This window comes from Delphinus delphis, chromosome 1, assembly GCF_949987515.2.
Source record: "Delphinus delphis chromosome 1, mDelDel1.2, whole genome shotgun sequence".
NCBI classification, from domain to species: Eukaryota; Metazoa; Chordata; class Mammalia; order Artiodactyla; family Delphinidae; genus Delphinus; species Delphinus delphis.
This window is the reverse complement of record NC_082683.1, coordinates 102699003-102720948: the sequence shown is the minus strand read 5'-3', so window position 1 is coordinate 102720948 and position 21946 is coordinate 102699003. Positions and strand designations below refer to the sequence as shown.

The window sequence follows — 21946 nt, the reverse complement described above, 5'->3', positions numbered from 1 at the left end:
ATTGATTTCAATTCCTTCAACACTTCCTCAGAGAAGTCCCCCTTAACTAGGTCAAATCCCTGTTCTAAGCCCTCCCAGCCACGCGGACTCCCCCGCCACTGTAGCACTCATCACAATGGCCACTTCGCAGCCACACGTGATGATCTGATTAATGCCTGTCTCCCCTTCTAGGCTGGAAGCCTCAGGAGGACAGGGACTGTTTGGGGTTTTGCTTATCCTTACATTTTCAGTGCCCAGGAGTGCCCTGGCATGTTTAATATATGATTTTAAATTAATGTATGAAGGGGCTTCCCTGGTGGCGCAGTGGTTGAGAGTCCGCCTGCCGATGCAGGGGACACGGGTTCATGCCCCAGTCCGGGAGGATCCCACATGCTGCGGAGCGGCTGGACCCGTGAGCCATGGCCGCTGAGCCTGCGCGTCCGGAGCCTGTGCTCCGCAAGGGAGAGGCCTCAACAGTGAGAGGCCCGAGTACCGCCAAAAAAAAAAAAAAAAAAAAAAAAAAAAAATTAATGTATGAATAATTAAGCAGTAAAAGTATTCTTCCTATCCTTCCTTTCATATGTAATCTCTTCCTACACGCAGATTTAGCTAAGCATTCTGGTAAAAAGGACTCAAGCTAGCGAAGATATCATCTTCCCTGTTCCCTGCTAAGGGTTAGGCCGTTCTTTCATTTCCATCCCCGTCCCCTGGCTACTCACTCCAGTGGTACTTTGTACTATAACTGACGCTAATTTCATTTTTACCTATGAAAACATTTTAATCGAGGTCATATGCCTACAAATTCTAAATTCTTATTGTAATTCTCTTTGTGCTTGAAGGAATGCCTTTTAATTCTTTCTGGCTTTCTCTAGGGCTAGATGCTACATAGCAAATAGCAGTACCATATCCCACTCTGTAAACCCAAATTCTCTCAAGGCATTATGGTAGATATCAAGATTTCAGAACACCAGAGGGGCCACACCGAGCACTGGCATTTCCATGACTATCTGTGCAGGATAATCTGGCCTCGTCTTTCAGCCCTGCAGAAGCTACTTCATTGCACAAGACAACCAGAGAGAGGAAAGAGCCCAGTATTTATACGTAGCCATTCCAGATCACATCCATGACTGCTAGAGGAAGGGGTCATGTCCCACAAAGACATCATTCTACCTACTGTGTTCATAATAATTGGATGGCAACAGGAGTCCTTGGTAAGGCTTTAAAGGGCCCAGGTTCCATCCAGCCATGGCACGCACGATGCCCTTTTTTGATTAACACTGCCAAAGAGAAGTCAAACTATAAACCTTCCATGAAGGCAACTCTGTCACATAAGAAATACCTTGTAAACTGGGTGCTCAGCAATGCTGCACTTTGGTGACAGATGTTCACCATCTGGCTCTTTCAGCTGCACCCATGCTTCAATTTTATTCTCATATTCCGAGACCTGGTCCCACAGCAATAACACTAGCGTTTGGATAGCACTTCATGGCTAACAAAGCATTTACTGTTCTTGCCTAAGTCTGCTGAGGTAGGCAGAGAGATGTAAAAAGAAAATCTGACCGTTACAGTGTCACATAAGGGAAGGCTGGTTGACACTGGCAGAATTCATAGGGTAGCACCTCAATTAGATCACTACACTGTGGGATGCTGCCCACTGCTAGAGGGTGCAGAGACCCACCTTGTCATGCCCTGACCTTAAGAAATGGACTCACGGTAACTAAAATGAACGTGAGCCTGAGACAGACACCAGAATGCTACTTATATTATAATTCATGAGACATTTCCACCTCAGGGCTAGGACTGAAGGATGCATGTCTGGTATGACAGTGGTTCCAATTTTTGCTGTATCCGCCTCACATCGATAGCATCTCCCTGTTACAGGAACACCTACCCAAGACAAGACTGAGTGGCTTTGCTAGCTTAGAATCAGAATGAGGAACACTAGAGAAACTAAGATACGAGAAGGAATATCAGAGTAGATTACATTGGTCAGTGGGCTCTGAATATCTGAAGATTGTAGGTTATAATCCCTGCAACCATCTTCAGACTAAAAGCAAGAATACTTGAACCTCGAAGTTGACACTGCCTCTCTCCTAAACAGGACCTGGAAAGGACACTGACAGTGTTCACCTAACATGCCTTCTGACTGACATGACCCATCTGTCGATCTGGTCGCATGGGCTATGGCGTGTATGTGTGTTGCTAAATTGCCAGGGGAGCACAGTGAGCTGTATGCTAATCCTCACATCTTACAGATGAAAGAACTGAGGTGCCTGGGGAATCTGCAACTAGCTGAACACCAGACAGTCAGCAAACAGCAGAGGCAGGGTTTGTACGTTCATGCTGGCCTGGGAGCCACTGCTTCTCGGGTGACACTCCCTTTGCCCTGGTGTGTTGATCCTGCGGCGTAACTCCCGAAGGGTAATCTTACATCCTCCATTTCCCGACTTTACCAGGGACTTCACTACAGCTGCCGAAGTTCTAAAAACAATGCCTACCACAAATGCGGAAACCAAAGTGTAGAGAAGTTAATGATTTTTTCAAGGCTACACCCCAGCTAAGGTGAACCTGGAAGTAGAGTTAAGTCAGAACTCTTCCTTCCAGGCCACCTGTCTTTGCCTCTGTGGGCCTTTAGACCATGTCCTCAGAGGGCACCTTTGCTTAAACAGGCCCCAGCCTCAGCCCATACTGTGACTGGCTTAACACAGGGCTTTGTCACCTAATCCTAACTCAAAGGAGGGCAACAGTTCTATCTAGGAAGAAATACAATTCTTTCTAGCAGAAATTAGCCGAGTAAGTGCCAACGGGAAGAAGGGAATCTGAATAGTTTCCCAAAGTAAGAAATTCTCAAGAGTTTGTATTAGTCAGGATACAAACTGCTATACAAACGAACACCCAAGTCTCATGGTTTTAAAAAAAATTATTTCTTGATCATGTCATAGTCCAATGTAGGTGAGCTAGGGTGAGAAGGGAGGCACACACAGGAAGCTTTGTTCCGACGTCGTTCAGGAACTGAGGCTTACCGGTCTGCCAAGAGGTCCGTGGCCAGCAGTAGGTTAAGAATCTCTGACCTAGTGGCTTCACAAGTCTCTAGGGCCCTGCAGTCATCCATCAGTTCCTTTGTATTCAGTGGGCCAACAAGAGAAGAAACAGCACAAAGAATCACTTGCAAGGTTTCGGAAAGGCAGATAAGAAATGACTTACATCACTTCTCTCCATATTCCACTGACTTAGAACTCAGCAATATGGACCCATGTAACTGCAGTGAAGACTAGGAAATGTAGTCTCTGGTGGCCAGGAGGAAAAGGAAATGGGGGTTAGTGAACACAAAGCATTATCTCTGCTACACTGTCAAACACATGTTTATTGGATTATGCCAATGATAATACAAGTACTAAATGACACAATACTACTAAATGAAACAATGATACTAAGTGCTACAAATACTGTAAATTTGTAAAAATACAAATACTAGAAAAATGACACAAAAATTAAAATTTATGACACAAATACCACATGATATGATAGCAATATAAAATAATACTAAATGATATGATACCAAATTCTAAATAATACGATGATACAAATACTAACCATCTACATATTACGCAGAGAGCTGCTTCTGCTCAGCCCATAAAGAGATGGTTATACGAGCAGCCTCATTGGCAGGAGATGAAGAGATGGGATGGAGCCTGTGTTAGAAAAGGCAGTAACATTGGGTCCCCACCAGCTGAGAAGAGAAAAGCAACAGAGGGCTTTTTGAGCTTTTGCTGAAGCTTAGGTACAACTCTCCCAGGGCTGTTTTCCAAATTCTCTAACTCTAAAGCATTTGCTCTTATCTGAAGTAATTTATTGGTTTCTATGTCACACATTAAATACGTTGATTGATTAACATGACTGGTTAACCAAGTGGTTAACATGGTAACTGATCCTCACTTTGAGGAGGACTTGAAGGTGAAACCGAATGCCAACGAGAGCTCAAAGGACCAGGGTTAGGTCATTCTCCCCAGATCCTAATACAAACCAACAATGGCACTATTCTGAGCTCCATAAACAGGAAGTTAGATGCCAAAAAGGACTTTGAGATCGGCCAAGGTGAGCTTGGTGACAACTTCTCCAGTTCCTGATAGAATCTGTTTGGCCAAATCTCTCTTTTTTTCTTGGAGCTGCAAGATCTTCTCTTCCACTGTTCCCTCACAAACAAATCTGAAAAAGATAAGCAAATAATCAAAAACCCAAAGCTGCATATCTAATGACATATTCAAACATCTATTTATGCTTTAGTTTTTTGGGTTTTTTTTTGTGGTACGCGGGCCTCTCACTGTTGTGGCCTCTCCCGCTGCAGAGCACAGGCTCCGGATGCGCAGGCCCAGCGGCCATGGCTCATGGGCCCAGCCGCTTGGCGGCATGTGGGATCCTCCCGGACCGAGGCACGAACCCGTGTCCCCAGCATCGGCAGGCAGACTCTCAACCACTGCGCTACAAAGGAAGCCCTATGCTTTAGTTTTTAAATGAGATTTCTTCCTTTATTTTTTCTTAGGTTTGATTAAGAACTCTATGTTTAGGAGATCTAAACAACTTAGACTAAATATATATCCATTGAAAGTGATCTGACCTTGGACTTCCCTGGTGGCGCAGTGGTTAAGAATCTGCCTGCCCATGCAGGGGACACGGGTTCGACCCCTGGTCCAGGAAGATCCCACATGTCGCCGAGCAATTAAGCCCATGCGCCACAACTACTGAGCCTGCGCTCTAGAGTCCGTGAGCCACAACTACCCGCGTGCCTAGAGCCCACGCTCCGCAACAAGAGAAGCCACTGCAATGAGAAGGCCGCGCCCTGTGACAAAGAGTAGCCCCCGCTCGCCGCAACTAGAGAAAGCCTGCGTGCAGCAACGAAGACCCAACACAGCCATAATAAATAAATAAAATAAAAATTTAAAAATAAAGTGATCTGACCTCAAATTGGCCTTTTCTTTCCTTCTGAAGCTGAGATAATTGAGAAGTGCCAAAAAAAGCAAAAGATATCCTGATCCAAAAAAAAGTGTAGAGATCCAGCTTTTACACAAAACGCTCCATCCTGATAAGGTCAGAAGGCCTAAAGCTTATCAAGTTTCTGCCAGGAATATGTGTGCTGGTTTAAGTACAGAGTGTCTTATCTCTTGGCTAATTCACACTGAAAACAGGTTTTACAAACCAAGGAAATACCACTGTTGTCCTTTATTCACTCATTCAACAGGTGCTGATGAAGATTCCCTATATGCCATGCACTATGCTAGGTGTAGGAACGGAGATTTGAACATGGTCTTGCAGTCAAAGAGAACACAAAACAAAGACATGAAAATAAACAGCAACAATAATAATATGACCTGGAAAGCGCTATAACGGAAGTATGTCCAGCGTACAAAAGGAGTGAAAAGAAATCTGTCTGGGGTCTTCAGGGAAGGCTCCATTGACAACTTGACTCTTAGTGTGACTTGTAGGATGAGCAAGGGTTTGCCAGACAGAACAGTGGGGAGGGCATCCCAGGGAATGGGAACATGTGTAAAACCATGACTGAGTTTTGGAACACAGTCTGCTGCAGGGGTCGTAGAGTCTGGCCAGGGCAAAAGTCAAAAACTATGCTGTACTACAATAGCAGAAGCTCAAGAGGCTGGCGGGGGCTGGATCATGAGTGACTCTGCCTGTGATGCTAAGAAACTTGGTTTTGAAAGGAGGAAATGGCAGTGGGATGGGAAGAAAGGGATGGTTACAAGAAACACCTAGAAAATAAAATGAATGGATTTGGTTTGTGAAACGTGAGCAAGAAGGGGGAGTCTAGTTTTGGCTCCATGATTAGATAAACAGTGATTCTATTCACAAAGACGAGAAATTCAGAAGAATCAGTAGATATGAGGTAGCAGGGAGAAACAATCTCAGCTTATGACATTGTGAGTCCCTGGAGCATGTAACAGTACTTGCTACATGGGGACTCCTCAACAGGTATTCATTCGTTTTTTGAGTTGAATGAGACAAATACATGAGTGAATGAATAATGGGTGTGGATGTGGACACTCAGATTCAGATATTTCGTGGGGATTTGGATATCTGGGCCTGAAGTTTAGGAAACCTTGGAACAGAGGGTATAGATTTTGGATTTACTGGAGTGGACAGGATTATTAAGAGAGGTGCATACAAAGTGAGCTGAGAAGAGAGATAAAGACAAAACAACGGACATAATCACTGTACTTGGTGAATTTGGGAATTCATTGGTGTCCCTTAGCAAGAGTAGCTTCAATGGAGCGGCGGGGGTGAAAGCCAGTTTGTATAGGTTGAGGAATGAATGGGAAGTAAGTAAAGATAGACAAGGATTTCTAATTATTCAGAAAACTTAGCCATGAAAAGGAAGGCGAAAAAGAGGTCCATAACTAGACTGTATTGTACAATTAAGGCAGGTTCTGTTGTTGTTTTTAAAGAGAAGAGGGTCTCAAGGACGGGGCATTCTACAAAATAACTGGCCTGTGCACGTCAAAAATGTCACTGTCATAAAACACAAAGAAAGATTGAGGTGTTGTTCCAGTTAAAGGGGACAAAAGAGTCATGACAATCAAATGCTATACAGGACCTAGAATTTTCTTTGGCTGGGAAGGACATCACTGGGACAAGTGGCAAAATTGAATAAGGTCCATAGATCAGATATGAGTATTGTATTACTGTTAACATCCTGGTTTTGATTACTTTATTATAGTTATGTAAGAGAATGTCATTTTTAGGAAATGCATATGTCACTATTTAGAGGTAAAGGAGCATCATGTCTGCAACTTACTGTCAAACGGTCCAGAAAAAATCTTACACACACACACACACACACACACACACACGTGTCACAGTGCACAGGAAGTTTTTGGTATTATTCTTGCAATCAAGAACTTTGGGGTATTCTTGTAAGAATTCTTACATTCTTCGCTATATGTCTGGAATTATGTCAAAATAAAAGTTAAAAGAAAAAGAGAGAGAGGGAGAGGAAGAGAGGGAGGAGGGAGGAGAGTCCTTTCATGGGCGGCCTTGACTGCATTAAGGCTCAGCATTGTTCATAAGCTTTTCTTCTTCTGCAGGACCAACTCCAAGGTTATCCACAAATTGCTTGTGTTCCCTTCCTGACTGTGAGTACCAAAAAGGATGTGCCCCACAAGCACCATTAGTACAGTGATCATCAAATACCTTACACATTCTATTAAAACATTACCCGAGAAAAATTTTCATGAAAGCAGACCTTTGTCCTGGAGACCTTTACTTACTTACCTGTGTATGACAACATCTTTCTTCTGCCCTACTCGGTAAATTCGGTCACAAGCTTGATCTTCAAGTGACGGATTCCTGTTAGAAGACAAGTAAAGCTCAAAGATAATGACATCCTAGACCAGGGGTGGGCAAATCCCATGGGCCAAATGCAGCCCACAGTCTGTTTCTGTATGGCTCTTGTGTTTAAAATGGTTGTTACATTTTTAAAGGTTTGCAAAACAAAACAAAACGAAAAAACCTACAACAAAGAATATGCAACAGAGACCTATGTAACTGGCAAAGCCTAAAATATTTACTATCTGGCCTAAAATACTTATAGAAAAAATTTGTAGGTCTCTGTTCTAGTCTATGTGGGACTCAGAAAGCCCCAGATGTCTTCTTGCCCTCTCATGAGAAACCGGGATCAGATTGCTAATAGGAACTCTTAGCACCACCATCAGTTGGAAACTCTTAAGTAACTGAGGTTAAACCAATGCTCAAATCCTGTCACTAACTAGTCGAGTGACTTTGGGCAAGTCATCTAACCACAACCCTCCAGACTTCAGATGGCTACTTGGAAACCGGCGGGCTGGCAAATGATCTCTAATGCCTTTTTCAACTTTAATATTCTAGATTCAACTAAGGAGACTTAATTTGTCTCATTCTTTCTAGGTTCTCATTATCAATTCCAAACTAGTTTCTCATCTTACCTCTTTAAAATCTTGGATAACATTGCTCAATTCGGAAACCAGCATGATCCCCATTCTGCTTTCCTCACTCACGAGTATAGGGGAGTCCCAAGTAAGACCTAACCACGTTCTCCAGGAAGATAATAACAGGTCGGCCTGTTTGTACCCATCTGGGCTGCCTGGAGAATTAACAAATGACAATCTCTGGCACCAGTGCCTGGTGCAGCGATCCCTGACTGGCATCAATGAAAACTCAAAACAGGGACAAATTATGATGCTTTCTCCTAGCAATACATGAGTCATTCACTTCGTTTCTAGGAAGGATGCTGCCATACTCCCGGTGTTGACACTATGTGCAGTGAGTCCAAGGCTATGTGTTAAGTGTGTGTCTAACATAATTAAAAAATTCCTTTGCCTTTTCCCTTTGGAGTAACAGTTCTCCCTCTTCACCAAGGCTGAGATTTCCTTGGACGTCAACAAGTATGTCTGAAATACGGTGTTTTGAAGAGATAAAACTCTTCATTGAGTGAAGCAGCTCTTGGCCATAAGGAAAAGCACCCCCTACTCCGCTCTCAGTTTCCATGGAACAGATGTTAGATTAACAATAAATAGTGAACAGACTATTTTAAATAGTCATTTGAAGCCTTGCTTGCTCAGGAATTCAGGGCCGGCAACTAACCCTACACCAATTTTTTTTCTCTCTCCTTTTTTTAAGTTATTTATTACTTTATTTATTTTGGGCTGTGTTGGGTCTTCGCTGCTGTACGCGGGCTTTCTCTCTAGTTGCGGCGAGAGGGGACTACTCTTTGTTGCGGCGCGCGGGCTTCTCGTTGCAGGGGCTTCTCCGGTTGCGGAGCACGGGCTCTAGGCACGCAGGCTTCAGTAGTTGCGGCAGATGGGCTCAAGTAGTTGTGGCTCACGGGCTCTAGAGCGCAGGCTCAGTAGTTGTGGTGCATGGGCTTAGTTGCTCCGCGGCATGTGGGATCTTCCCGGACCAGGGATCGAACTTGTGTCCCCTGCATTGGCAGGCGGATTCTTAACCACTGGGCCACCAGGAAAGTCCCCAGCCCTACACCATTTTGATCTGTATCTTATACACATGGATGCACAGAGGCAGCTCCATGATATGAAAGGAACACACTCAATATAAGAAGTCAGGCCTTACTGCCCCTCTGGTCTCCCTGCTATGCTGTGACAACTCAAGAAAAATCCAGAATCGTTACCAGTGCATGTCCAGAAGAAAAAGATGGTTTCCTCCAGTCAGGTTTAGACCAACGCCTCCAGCCAAGAGAGAGATTAGCATAACCTTCAAAAGGAAGCACACCATTAACTTTACACAGACTTGGTCTCATCAATCACCTCTCCTTCTTAGCAACACGCTCTTATCAAATTCCCTTCTGCTGTCATAAAGGCACTGTTTCGAAACTCTGAGATCCTATCTCCCATGCCTCACCTTTGAGAAAATTCTCATTTAACCTTTTTTTGGTGAGTCATTCTTAAAACATTAATTGTGCACCTGCCGAAATATATGAATACTACCATTTAGAGCACCAGGGGTGGTTAGCTCAATAAACTTTCCATCAACCGGATTCTGTCTGTTCCATCAGTCCTCCAACCACTGCCATGATTCTCCTGCCGTCACTCAACTAATGCTTTCCAAATTTGCATTATCCATAATTAGATGCCTTTGTTCTCCCACTTCCCTCCATCTTTCCTCATATCAAGATCCCACCCGTCCTTCCAGGCTTGTCTCCTCCACAAAGAGTCTCTTGAACCTAACCAGTTATGTTCTTACTCTCTTTTTAGCCCTCACAGTTTATTCTCTTAGAGTATTTGCACACTTTGACATGTACCCCCAATAAATGTCGAAGGAATCAAAAACACCTGGAGGGGTCAAAGCTATGAATATTTTTGAATCGAGCTATGTTAAAATTTTCTGTATAATTGGGAACAATTTGCTCTTGATTACAGAGCTCTGCTCTGATCAGCTTGTACCTGAGGGCCCCTGGATTTGTTAAATGCCTCCACCAAGTCCATTCTCTGTTTGGGGTTAACAGAGCCATCGATGGTGGAATAAGTCAGTCCATGCCTCTTAAGGTGCAAGGTTACAACCTTCAGCATGCTGGTCCACTGAGAGACGATGACACTGGAAGGAAGGATAAAACAGAAAACCAATGCCCCCGAATAGATGAAACAAACTCATCTGCAGGGCTTTAACGCCTGCTATTCGTACGATTCAGCTATCAAATATGGACGAGGAAAGGCCTTCTGCTACCTAAGCTTACACACTTCGGTGACATTATAAGATTACAATATTTCCAGCTATTTCTAGATCCAGTCTGCAACTTATTTTGTGCAAAATGAAGTCAGAATAAAGTGGTGGCTAAGCTGAAGTACTGGCTGCAGCCTCTGATTATCTGGGGCCTAGTGCTTACCCACAGGAGGTCTGTGCTCCTGCAAAGGGGTACAGGCCCCTCCCTTTGCCAGTCAGAACCAGAAGCTGCTAGGGCTTCTCTGTTCCCCCCATGCTGTGCTTTAATTAGAGTTTTATGTGTTTAGATCAAAATATTTCCGATCTACAAATGCACTGAATAGCACACAGTAAAGTCAAACAACGAATGAACCTCCCATATCCACGTCCCCAGCTTAGGTCCCCAGCTCCATGGGGGCTCCCGGTCTGACCCCACTCTTCTCCCTCCCTCGCCCACCTATTACTCTCTTGCTTTTCTTGAGATGCTTCTTCTCTGCTCTTACTCAGTTTACTCGGATGCTCAGTTTACTCGGATCCTCTAGGGATTGCCTTTTCAACCAGTGCCACAAACATTTTAATTAGAAATCAAAGGGAATCTGTGCTGTAACCTGAGTGCTTTCTACTAAGCATGACTCAAGGTCCTTGATATAAAAAGCGAAGATTTATAACTATCTGCAATATTAAATTTTCTAGCGTAATTACAAGCAATGCTTGGATAATGAAATAACACATTTACCTCTTTTGGGACCCTGAATTTCTTCGGATTGCCTCCAATTCTGCCAACAGAGATGAAATCTGGGAAAAGATGGAATTAACATATGGAGGTTTAAGCAAATTTGCTTTTCTCCATGTTCTGAATTAAAGAATCGGTCTCCTCCAGAGCCTCTCGGCTTCTGGTCTTACTCCTCTCTAGTTCCCTTTCCTCTCTGCAGCCAGAGTGCTATTTCCAAAATGTCAGTTTCTTATTTTCCTCCTCTGGCTGAAGCCCCTGCAGTGGCTTCCCGCTGAGAATAAAGCCCAAGCTCCGTACAGTGGCCTCCCAGGTCCTTGCTACCTTGCCTTCCGCTCACATCTCCAGCCTCCACCCTCACTACGCGCTCTTCAAATGATGCTCGGGTGATACCAACATTCTCCCTCCACTAAGTCACGCTTTGTCTCATCTTTGTCCATTCTGTTCCCTCTGCCTAGGACAGCCTTACGTGTCAGCTTCTTGGACGTCCTCTCCAATCCCAGGAGCCCACTGCCTACATGCTACTATACCACCTTTTCTTTCTATTATCATGGTCTTTTTCATACTATATATTAATTGCTTATTAGTCATCTCTTGCTTTCATGGCCGGAGATGCTCTGAAGAGGCAGAGCCAGCGTATGTCTGGTTCATTTCTGCACCCCTAGCACTCGGCATATTGCTGGACCAGAGAAGATACTATCCTAACATTTGTAGAAGGAGAAAGTGAAAGAGCTTGACCCAGTTTGAGGCCTGCTGCAAACGGTGTTGAAGAAGAGAACCTGTCCAGACTGAGGAATACTTGCTCAAGCTTCACGACAAGCTCTCTTTACCAAAACTGCTCAGGGCATATTCAAGTCTATGAGGGAGCAGGCGATAAGAACACAGGGGCAGGACTCTGGAGAGCAGCTGGCCTCATTCTTCCTGACCGCTAATGTGAATGACCTTTCCAAAGGCTCTAAAGTTCATCCCAGAATGGAGGAAGAGGACGAAAATTAGACCAAGAATCAGGAGATGAAGAGAGTTCTTATTCTGCCATTACAGGGCTGGATCACCTTGGAACTCCCAGTTAAGAGCACAGCTTCCTCATCAGTAAAAAGGGGCTGAGCCAGAGGAACTGAGGTGCCCTTAGCTCTTCCATTCTACGCCGTCGTGGTGCTAGTGGCAACCTGTTGAGGCCCCCGCGTAAGGCAGCGCTCCCACCTGAACAAACCCGCTGATGCCTGGGCAGGAAGACAGTCACAGGACCGTACCATTTTGAATTAGTAGGAAGGAAAAAAGCAGGTACACGAAGTGCCTGATGTCTTGGCAACTCAAGGTTGTGGAAAGTTCTCGAACTGCCTCATGAAAAACCTGGCGATAGGTATTTTGGAAAAAAAGCAGTGGAAGAGCAGGATTCATGGGCTGTGAGCTGGGGCCAAATTCTAATAACGTTCTGTATGAGTTTAGCTTTGTGCTACCAAACAAAACTCCCTTCCTCACATGAAACCACCTTAAGTGGTTTGAACTACGGTTAATGGATTCACATTAAGAACCTTGTGAACGATGACCTGAGTATCAGACAAGTTATTAGGAACACAAATTATTAGGAACATGAATTTTAACCCAATAGCTAACTGAGGGTGCTAGGGCCTGAAGTCCGGCCACATGTGGTGCCCTTCTTATGTTTCTCTCGGTTACTGATGGTGAAGACCTAGGTAAATATTTTTAAAATCTAATTAAAAGTAATTCTTTGGTAAAACCATTCCCCTGGCAGTGACCTCCTTTCCAGTTACATCTTTTAAAGCCTTTGAAGAGAGGCTGAGGCAGCCTCAGAAAGCAGTAGAGAGGGAACCCAGCCCTCAGGGCAGGCGAGACGATGGGCAGGTTCCAAGTGAGCCAGTGGAGAGGCAGGACACACACCCCGGCCTTCCTCTGATAGAACCCTTCAGTTCTTAAAACATTCAATGAAAACAGAACAGAGTGACTAACGAGGAGAGGCTGGTAGGAAACAAACCCGGCAGATGGAAGCCTCTCAACAAAGCAAAGCAACTGGCGCTCAGACGTATTACACAGTCTCGAGGCTCAGGCCTTCGTTGTTCTCCCAAAACAAACTGCTCACTTGCCTGGGCCTTGTGGCCGGCATACACCTGACAGGCTCCTTCCCCAGGAATCCATGCCAGAAATCTGCCCTGATGCCGGGTCGGTCCAAGCCACTCTCTGAAAGCCCACTATGTAGTAAGACTTCAGTTTTATTCATCAAATCAAACTAGAATTTAAGACTGGAGGGAGAATTTGACCAGCCAACATCTAACAGCTCCAGCTCTGCTGTCAAATGGCTGGGCTCGCTTGGACAAATGTGGCGCTCTCACTCAGGGAAATGTATAAGGAGGCAAAGTCTTTCTACTAGAATAGAGGTCATCATACTACCTTGGTGCTCTCTCTCCTGTCGTCAAAAAGCTCCACATTGAAGCATTTGCCATTAAGGGAAATGGAGGCGGACGGCTCTGAGTTATGGAATTCGGACAAGGTCAAGTCTCTGAGCTGCTCTTCCAGGGAAAGGACCAGGCCTTCACTCTTCAGCTCTTTCAGATCCAGGGCCTGAGCAGAATCAGACAGGGGAAAGAGCAGATGGGCGGTTGAGGCAGCAAGGCATGTGACCTGCCAAAGTGCTAACTGTTTAACACAGCACATGGCAAAATGTCTCGTAATTTACATCAGTATCTCCTCGGGTAAACCCAGATTAAAATGTAATCTTGCAAGCTCTTTTCACCAGATCAAAAATAAATCAAGGGACTTCCCTGGTGGCGCAGTGGTTAAGAATCCGCCTGCCAATGCAGGGGACACGGGTTCAATCCCTGGTCCAGGAAGATCCCACATGCTGCGGAGCAACTAAGCCCGTGCGCCACAACTACTGAAGCCCGCGTGAGCCTAGAGCCCGTGCTCCGCAACAAGAGAAGCCACTGCAATGAGAAGCCCACGCACTGCAACAAAGAGTAGCCCCTGCTCGCCATAACTAGAGAAAGCCCATGCGCAGCAACGAAGACCCAACGCAATCAAAAATAATTAAAAACAAAAAAGGAATCCATTTAATAAATCAATCAATCAAATGATGGAACTTCTTAGATAATTGCCAGATTGCAAGATCTTTCTATTTTCCCCAGCTAGAACAGAACAGTTAATTAAGTTATTGATAATCAAGATGCAATTTGCTACCAAAAAAAGATACATTACTATAGCACCCCAAAAGAATAACATACTTCAATAAAAATTTTTTTAATAAAAGAAAAAATTTTCAAGTACCAGGAGTAGTTCTTTTTCTGTTCATAAAAATAACATATGCTCATTTTAGAAAATCTGGAAAAGTTCAGAAGAGTATAAAGAAAGTAAGAATCCTTGATAACCAAGGAGAAAATAAATTTTAACTGCCAAGAGAAAAAAAAAAAAAGAATAACATATGCCCCTTTTTTTTTTAAATTGAAGTATATTTACAATATTGTGTTAGTTTTTGGTGTACAGCAAAGTGATCCCCTTATACATACATACTCACACACACCTATATATTCTCTTTCAGATTCTTTTCCATTAAAGGTTATTACAAGATTTTTTTATTTTAGCTGCACCACGTGGCTTGCAGGATCTTGGTTTCCCGACCAGAGATCGAACCCAGGCCCTGGAAGTGAAAGCACCAAGTCCTAACCACTGGAGTGCCAGGGAATTCCCAGGTTATTACAAGATATTGAGTTTAGTTCCCTGTGCTATACAGTAGGTCCTTGTTGTTTACCTATTCAATATATAGTAGTGTGTATATGTTAATCCCAAACTCCTATTTATCCCTTCCTCACCACCCTCTGCTATCCCGTTTGGTAACCATAAGTTTGTTTTCTATGTTTGTGAGTCTACTTTTGTTTTGTAAATAAGTTCATTTGTATCATTTTTTTTAGATTCTACAAATAAGTGATAGCATATGACATTTGCCTTTGATTACTTAATATGATAATCTCTAGTCCCATCCATGTTGCTGCAAATGGCATCATTTCATTCTCTTTTTATGGCTGAGTAATATTCCGTTATATGTATATGTGTGTGTATACACACACACACAAGCACCACATCTTCTTTATCCATCCATCTGTTGATAGACATTTAGATTGCTTCCATGTCTTGGCTATTGTAGATAATGCTGTAATGACTATGAACACTGGAGTGCATGTATCTTTTTGAATTAGTTTTCTCCAGATATGTGCCCAGGAGTGGGACTGCTGGATTATACGGTAACTCTATTTTTAGTTTTTTAAGGGTCCTCCATACTGTTCTCCAGAGTGGCTGCACCCATTTAGACTCCCACCAACAGTGTAGGAGGGTTCCTTTTTCTCCACACCCTCTCCAGCATTTATTGTTTGTCAACTTTTTAATGATGGCCATTCTGACTGGTGTGAGGTGAGGACCTCATTATGGTTGTGATTTGCATTTCTCTAATAATTAGTGACACTGAGCATCTTTTCACGTGCCTCTTGGCCATCTATATGTCTTTGGTGAAATATCTATTTAGGTCTTCTGCCCATTCTTTGATTGGGTTGTTTGTTTTTTTGCTATTAAGCTGTATGAGCTGTTTGTGTATTTCGGAAATTAATCCCTTGTTGGTAGCATTGTTTGCAAATATTTTCTTCCGCTCTGTGGGTTGTCTTTTCATTTTGTTTATGATTTCCTTTGCTGTGTAAAAGCTTTTAAGTTTAATTAGGTCCCATTTGTTTATTTTTGCTTTTATTTCCATTTCTCTAGGAGAGAAATACAAAAAAATATTGCTGCAATTTATGTCAGAGTGTTCTGCCTATGACATGTTCCTCTTAATTACAGATGTGCCTCTATCCAATATCAAGACAACTTTAAATACTTGAGTTTTCTTACCTAGACTTAACACTAGTAGTTAAATAAGCTTTATGACATCCTAAAATACCGAAGTATTCATATATGGCTTCCTTTTTAACAAGACGCCATTTTCTATTCTAAAATAAAGCTTATTTAAACAAACCAGGGACTTCCCTGGTGGTCCAGCGGTTAAGACTCCATGCTCCTAATGCAGGCGGCCCGGGTTTGATCCCTGGTCAGGGAACTAGATCCCGCATGCCGCAACTAAAGATCCCGAATGCTGCAACTAAAGATCCCCGCATGCCACAACTAAGAAGATCCCACACCCTGCAACGAAGATCCCACATGCCGCAAATAAGACCCAGTGCAGCCAATTAATTAATTAATTAGTTAATTAAAGAAAAATAATAAACAAAACAAATAATAAAAACTGTTCTCAACATCATGGGAATTATCTCAAGGTCAATAAAGATTAATATAAAATAAAGTAAAATAAAGAGTTTTCTCTTTCCTATCCCACCAGAAAACAAAATACACTCAAACCCCATTTTCCTTGATCCAGCAGACTGGATCCCAGTTTCAGGAGACTGAGGTGGACTTCTCCACAGCCCCTCTGGGGTCCCACACAGGTGACTTTGCTTACCGACTTCAGTAGAGAAAGATGACAACAACACTGGCGGAGTCTCAGCAACTGTGACAGTATATGGGCGGTGCTAGATGTCTGCGAGTCTGCTGCCACGGAGAGCCCAGGCCCACTGGACCCAAACTCCTGGGCCACTTCCAAGAAGGAAAACAGACACAGGAAACAGTACAGGGTTTAAAACAGAAATATGGGGAAGAACCATGAACTAAATGAGGAGATTTTAAACTTCTTTGATCTGAGGTTCAATCATATAGTTTTAGCTTACTTCTCTCTACCAATTAGAGAAGTACGAAATACTGGTTTTCTTTATAGACCGACTTGTATTTTAATCAAACAGATTTTGAAAATAACTAAAAAGAAGTTTAGATCACCAGGTCTGGTGCCTGCACGTCAGTAGATTTTACTTTGGTTTGAGGCTCCAAGCTAAGGTCAAGTCTCTGCAATCAAGAATGCATGACCCCTCCCCCCCCATTTCTGTAAGTTTACCAAATCTGCATCCACATTGTCATGAGTTTTCTGTATTTGTAAGTGTCCCACTGCTTACCTCTACTGAATGGATTATCAGAGCTTCTTCCAGATTGGCTGCCCCCACTTTCATGTCTTTTTAGATAGGATTGCAGAGCTGACCTGCCTCAGACAGAAAACGAAAATGCACATAAAATGGTCGTTAAGACCAAATAGGTTTACAATGGTCAGTGTTTAACTGTGGTTGCGGTAGGACCTTGAAAAATTGTAAAAGTGAACTTGTTAAATGAAGGTAGGCTCACAGCAAGCATTGGGCAAAGGTAATAAAAAATAACTACTTTAAAAGCCAAACCACTTAAAAATGATTAATAAATATTAACAAAGATTAATATCAAATATTAGTATTATATTTAATATCAATTTAATATTAACATGTAATACAGTAACATATTATTAATTAGTATAAGTTAATATACTATAATATTTATTAATAAATATAAGGTACACAAAGAGAAAAAACATATTTACATTGGAAGTGAGAGGTACCAAATAAATAGGAGAGTAGAAATCTGGAATTCAGGGAAGGATAAGAGCTTTAGAGCAAGTGCAAAGGACAGATGACAAGAAGGATTACTGGGCAGTTTTTTAAAAGTTCCAATGAGAGGCTGGGTAACAGGTCAAAGGTCAAAGAGATACACTTTCCTAATACAGCCCCATGAGGAACAGAAAGACCTGGTGTACAGTGTGCACACCCTAGAGCTTCTATGCAAGGAAGCCAATGGAGAACAGGTTCAATGTGTATGCGAGACAAAGGTGAGCTGAGGAGAGGTGAGGAGAGAGAAAGGGAGGTTTTTTAAAAAAGGAACACAGATATCCAACTTGTCAATAATACCGTAATTACAGTTAGAGGAACCTTGACCCTCGACTCACTCCCAAGCAAGAACAAGAATAAAACAGATGTGAGAAGGTGCTTCTTCACGGCACACACCTTGATCTTGCAAAAAGGACACTATAAACATTTTCTTCATCTTCAGAAAGCTTTAAATGGTGCAACTGAAATTTACGCTGGGGGAGCACCACCTGGAAGAGTAAAAGAAAAAAGCAGCTGGGATGAAGTTATATAAATTAACTGAACATTAGGGAGGCCACTCCCCAGAGTTGGCACCAGAAATCTAGTCAGGCTCTGGACAGCAGCTCCCACCCTTCCCTGAAAACAGGACTGCTCTAACACACTGCACACGGGACTGCTGTGACACGAGGGGCAGGACAGCAACCCGAGGGCCTCCTCCTAGGAAAATGGGAGACTCAGAGGCTCCTGAAGCAAGGCAGATGGCGGTTCAAGCCGAGTCAAGGACATGGTGGCCCTCCCTCCTGGCCTCCCCCAGGGACATGTGTCAATGGGATTACCAAGGGCTTGCCGGTGGGGTCCAGCTGGTCTTTTGTTCTCCTCAGCAAAAGGCTCTTGGTTAAAATATTTAACCGTTCTTCTCCTTTCTTTGAACCATTGTCAACCTGACTCCTCCACAGACTGAGTTCATCAAATGGAGAACAACGGAGAAATCTTTTTCATTGGAGAAGGAGGATAGAGAACAGGAAAGAAGCATGGGAGGATGGAGGAAAGGTTCAAAGACAGACATAAGGTGAAAAGCAAATCAGATTTTACATGCCATCCAATCATTTGTAAACGTCAATTTCATAGCAAAACTGCTAGACAGAGCAAAAGGATCCAAGTCTATAACCACATTATAAAAATGTGAATTTTCCCATTAACAACGTCTATATCGTCACAACAGGACATATAACCAATAGCTAGCATTCATTCCTAAAACTTCAAAGGCTAGTAAAGAAATTCTGTATCCTCTTATGAGATGACTTGAATTAAAACAAGTATTTTAAAATCAGCCTTCCTTTCTGTTTGCTTCAAATAAATTGTAGTCCTGTCCCCAGGCCATATGTTTTAAAGCAGAAGTAGCCCCAAACATTCCTGGGACTGAAGAAAGTTGACTGTTGTTTCCTTTAATTTAATTGGTCCCTTATTTTTCCATATATAGGGGCTGGATGTCATCAAAGTCCTGTATCAGCCAATCAACAGATTATATCTCATAAATATTAATTCTTCTTCCCTTTAAAGGTTGACAGGCTTGCCACCTGCTACACAAGATAGTCTGGTACACACTGGGGATATGAGATATGAAATAATTATGAAGCGTTACCGACAGGGTTCACATTTACATAATCCAAAGAGTTTTACTCACTTCAGCAGTGAATACATGTCCAACAAGTTGTTCTGAATGGGGGTTCCAGTGACAGCCCAACGGGCTTGGGCCTGGAGCTTACACACAGCCAAGGAAGTCTGCACTCGGGGATTCTTAACATTGTGAGCTTCATCCAATATGATTCGAGCCCAGACTACTCGAAGCAAAGGTGATGAGACACCCTGGAAGAAACACAGGTGAAATCCAATAAGAGTATGGGAAAACGTGCATGTCATCAAGAAGATAAGGGAAAATAACAAGCAGGTATCGAAGACCCGCTCTTACCTTCAAGTCTGAGGGCTTAGATCAGGTACCCTGAAATAAGAATTAAGCTTAAGAAACCAAGAGTGGTTGGACAGCTACATATAAAAGAATGAAATTAGAACACTTTCTAACACCATACACAAAAATAAACTCAAAATGGATTAAAGTCATAAATGTTAAGACTGGACACTATCAAACTCTTAGAGGAAAACTAGGCAGAACATTCTCTGACATAAACCTCAGCAAGCTCTTTTTGGATCCACCTCCTAGAGCCATGAAAAGAAAAGCAAAAATAAACAAATGGGACCTAATGACACTTAAAAAAGCTTTTGCACAGCAAAGGAAACCATAGACAAAGTGAAAAGACAACCCACAGAATGGGAGAAAATATTTACAAAGCGACCAACAAGGGATTAATCTCCAAAATATACAAACAGCTCAGGCAGCTCAATATCAAGAAAACAAACAACCCAATCAAACAATGGCTGGAAGACCTAAATAGACATTTCTCCAAAGACATACAGATGGCCAAGAGGCACATGAAAAGATGCTCAACATCACTAATTATCAGAGAAATGCAAATCAAAATTACAATGAGGTATCACCTCACACCCGTCAGAATGGCCATCATCAAAAAGTCTAGGAACAACAAATGCTGCAGAGGGTGTGGAGAAAAGGCAACCCTCCTACACTCTTGGTGGGAATGTAAATTGATACAGCCACTATGGAGAACAGTATGGAGGTTCCTTAAAAAACTAAAAATAGAGTTGCCATGATCCAGCAATCCTACTCCTGGGCATATATCTGGAGAAAACCATAATTCAAAAAGATACATGCACCACAATGTCCAGTGCAGCACTATTTACAATAGCCAGGACATGGAAGCAGCCTAAATGTCCATCAACAGAGGAATGGATAAAGAAGATGTGGTATATACGTAAGTCTACTTTTATATATAAAATACTAAGCCAGACACAAAGAACATTTCCTACTCTCAAGGAGCTCACAATCTAGCAGGGGAGAAAAAATAAAACAAGCATAAAGATCATTACACACAATGTATATATAGTAAATCCCACTGGATAATTCAATACAGGACAGTAGGAATCTAGTTGGTCTTGTTCACTGCAGTATCCCTAATACCTGAAATACCATCTGGCATGGGGTAGTGTTACAACAAAAATAGAAATGAGGTATTTCCTCTCCTGATAACAAGGAAAATAAAGGGAACAATGAACAGGGTGGAGAAGGAGCATAAACTGGCCTGAAAGAGTTAACCAATCCTAGTTTTATTTTAACTGTTACTAATCTGTAGTGTCTGTAACTAGATTTGTCCTTCACAAAGCTAACCCCTAACACCCTCTGACTGTGTGAATTACATCCTGCACCTAACACTCTCCATCTCCATGTGAATTACATCCTGTACCTGGTGTTCACACTCCCTACCCTCCCTTGTAGCAAATCACCCCTTGTAGCGTCCTGCATTTCAGAAAGAAGGTTGCGGGTGGATAACCCAGAGACGAAGAACGGACCCAATTACCAGGTTGCCTGATGCCAGCTGTGACTGTTTTGAAATAATGCAGGAAGAAGAAAAATGCAAGACCTTCACTACTTTGATCCTCATCACGTACCCCAGACTGTGAGCCCCACCTATAAGACTTCTCCTGATTCCCCAGGGATTGGGGGGGGGCGTTTTTGAGGTGCTAGCCTGCTGTGTTCCCTCTTTGCCTGGCAAAGAATAAGACTACCCTTTCTTTTCTCCTCCAAACTCTGTCTCCGTACTTCTATTCGACATCGGTGCACAGAGAGCCAAGATTTTGGCATCAGCAGATACTCAATATTTGGGGAATTAAATGGGTGCACGCTGACGTAAGCAAGCACAAGGTGCTAGGAGATGCATTTAACCAGAGTGGGAGGCAAAGCATTCCATTCAGAGGGAGAACAAAGGCACAAGAGCAGGACAGATCTTTGGTACAGCTGAGCATGGGGTGCCACTGGGAGGGCTGGGGTGTGGGGGAAGAAGGCCACACAGGCAGGGCAAGACCGTAAAAGGCCTAATATATCATTTAAAGGGATGAGGGTTTTAGCCTCAAAGCTAAGAGGAATTACTGAGGAATCTGAAAAGTTAATCATCCAAGAGAAGGCAGAGTCGGTCATGAGATAGAGAAGCGTTCTAGAGATCTCCCCAAATACAGAAAGCTGTGAATATCCTATTGTACTAAGAATAAAAGCATATGCAAAAGAGTAGTTCTTGGGACAACACTGTATTTTCAGAGGGAAAAAGCCCACAATATCTATGCAATAAAGCCTCTACTCTATGTAACTGAGACTACCCTGGACACAGCAACAAACATTCAGGTTTTTTCCCCTGGTTATCATTTAGCTTCTGGCCCACTGTAGCCTTATTATTTGCAACCCTTTTCCTAGAAGGTGAAGGAAGGCAGGGAATAATGGCTTCATATAAAAATACTAGTCCTAACACGAAATATAAAACACATCCTGAGAATATACCCCCAGAACTCTCAAATAAACACTGTAACAAGTGAAGCTTTCCTTTATTCATGAGAT

The 21946-nt window shown here is 42.9% G+C and overlaps 1 protein-coding gene across 5 annotated transcripts in view; it reads right to left on the bottom strand.

Moving 5' to 3' along the window:
• Nucleotides 1–2828: 2828 nt before the first annotated feature.
• The window catches only part of TTF2 (transcription termination factor 2), a 42643-nt gene continuing 23525 nt past the window's right edge, over nt 2829–21946 (bottom strand). Inside the window, exons 13-24 of one of the 5 annotated variants that reach the window (XM_060027791.1) lie at nt 19115–19296; nt 18267–18420; nt 17848–17939; nt 16939–17021; nt 16395–16528; nt 13313–13483; nt 10913–10971; nt 9921–10071; nt 9149–9231; nt 7258–7332; nt 4004–4185; nt 2829–3709 (exon numbers count right to left, since the gene is read on the bottom strand). In XM_060027791.1, the coding sequence (XP_059883774.1) occupies nt 4041–4185; nt 7258–7332; nt 9149–9231; nt 9921–10071; nt 10913–10971; nt 13313–13483; nt 16395–16528; nt 16939–17021; nt 17848–17939; nt 18267–18420; nt 19115–19296 (1329 nt within the window). In that variant the 3' untranslated portion in view covers nt 2829–3709; nt 4004–4040. Of the gene's footprint in view, nt 4186–7257; nt 7333–9148; nt 9232–9920; nt 10072–10912; nt 10972–13312; nt 13484–16394; nt 16529–16938; nt 17022–17847; nt 17940–18266; nt 18421–19114; nt 19297–21946 lie in introns of those variants that run through there. The other 4 variants (XR_009521649.1, XM_060027786.1, XM_060027801.1 and 1 more) reach the window with 4 other exon arrangements.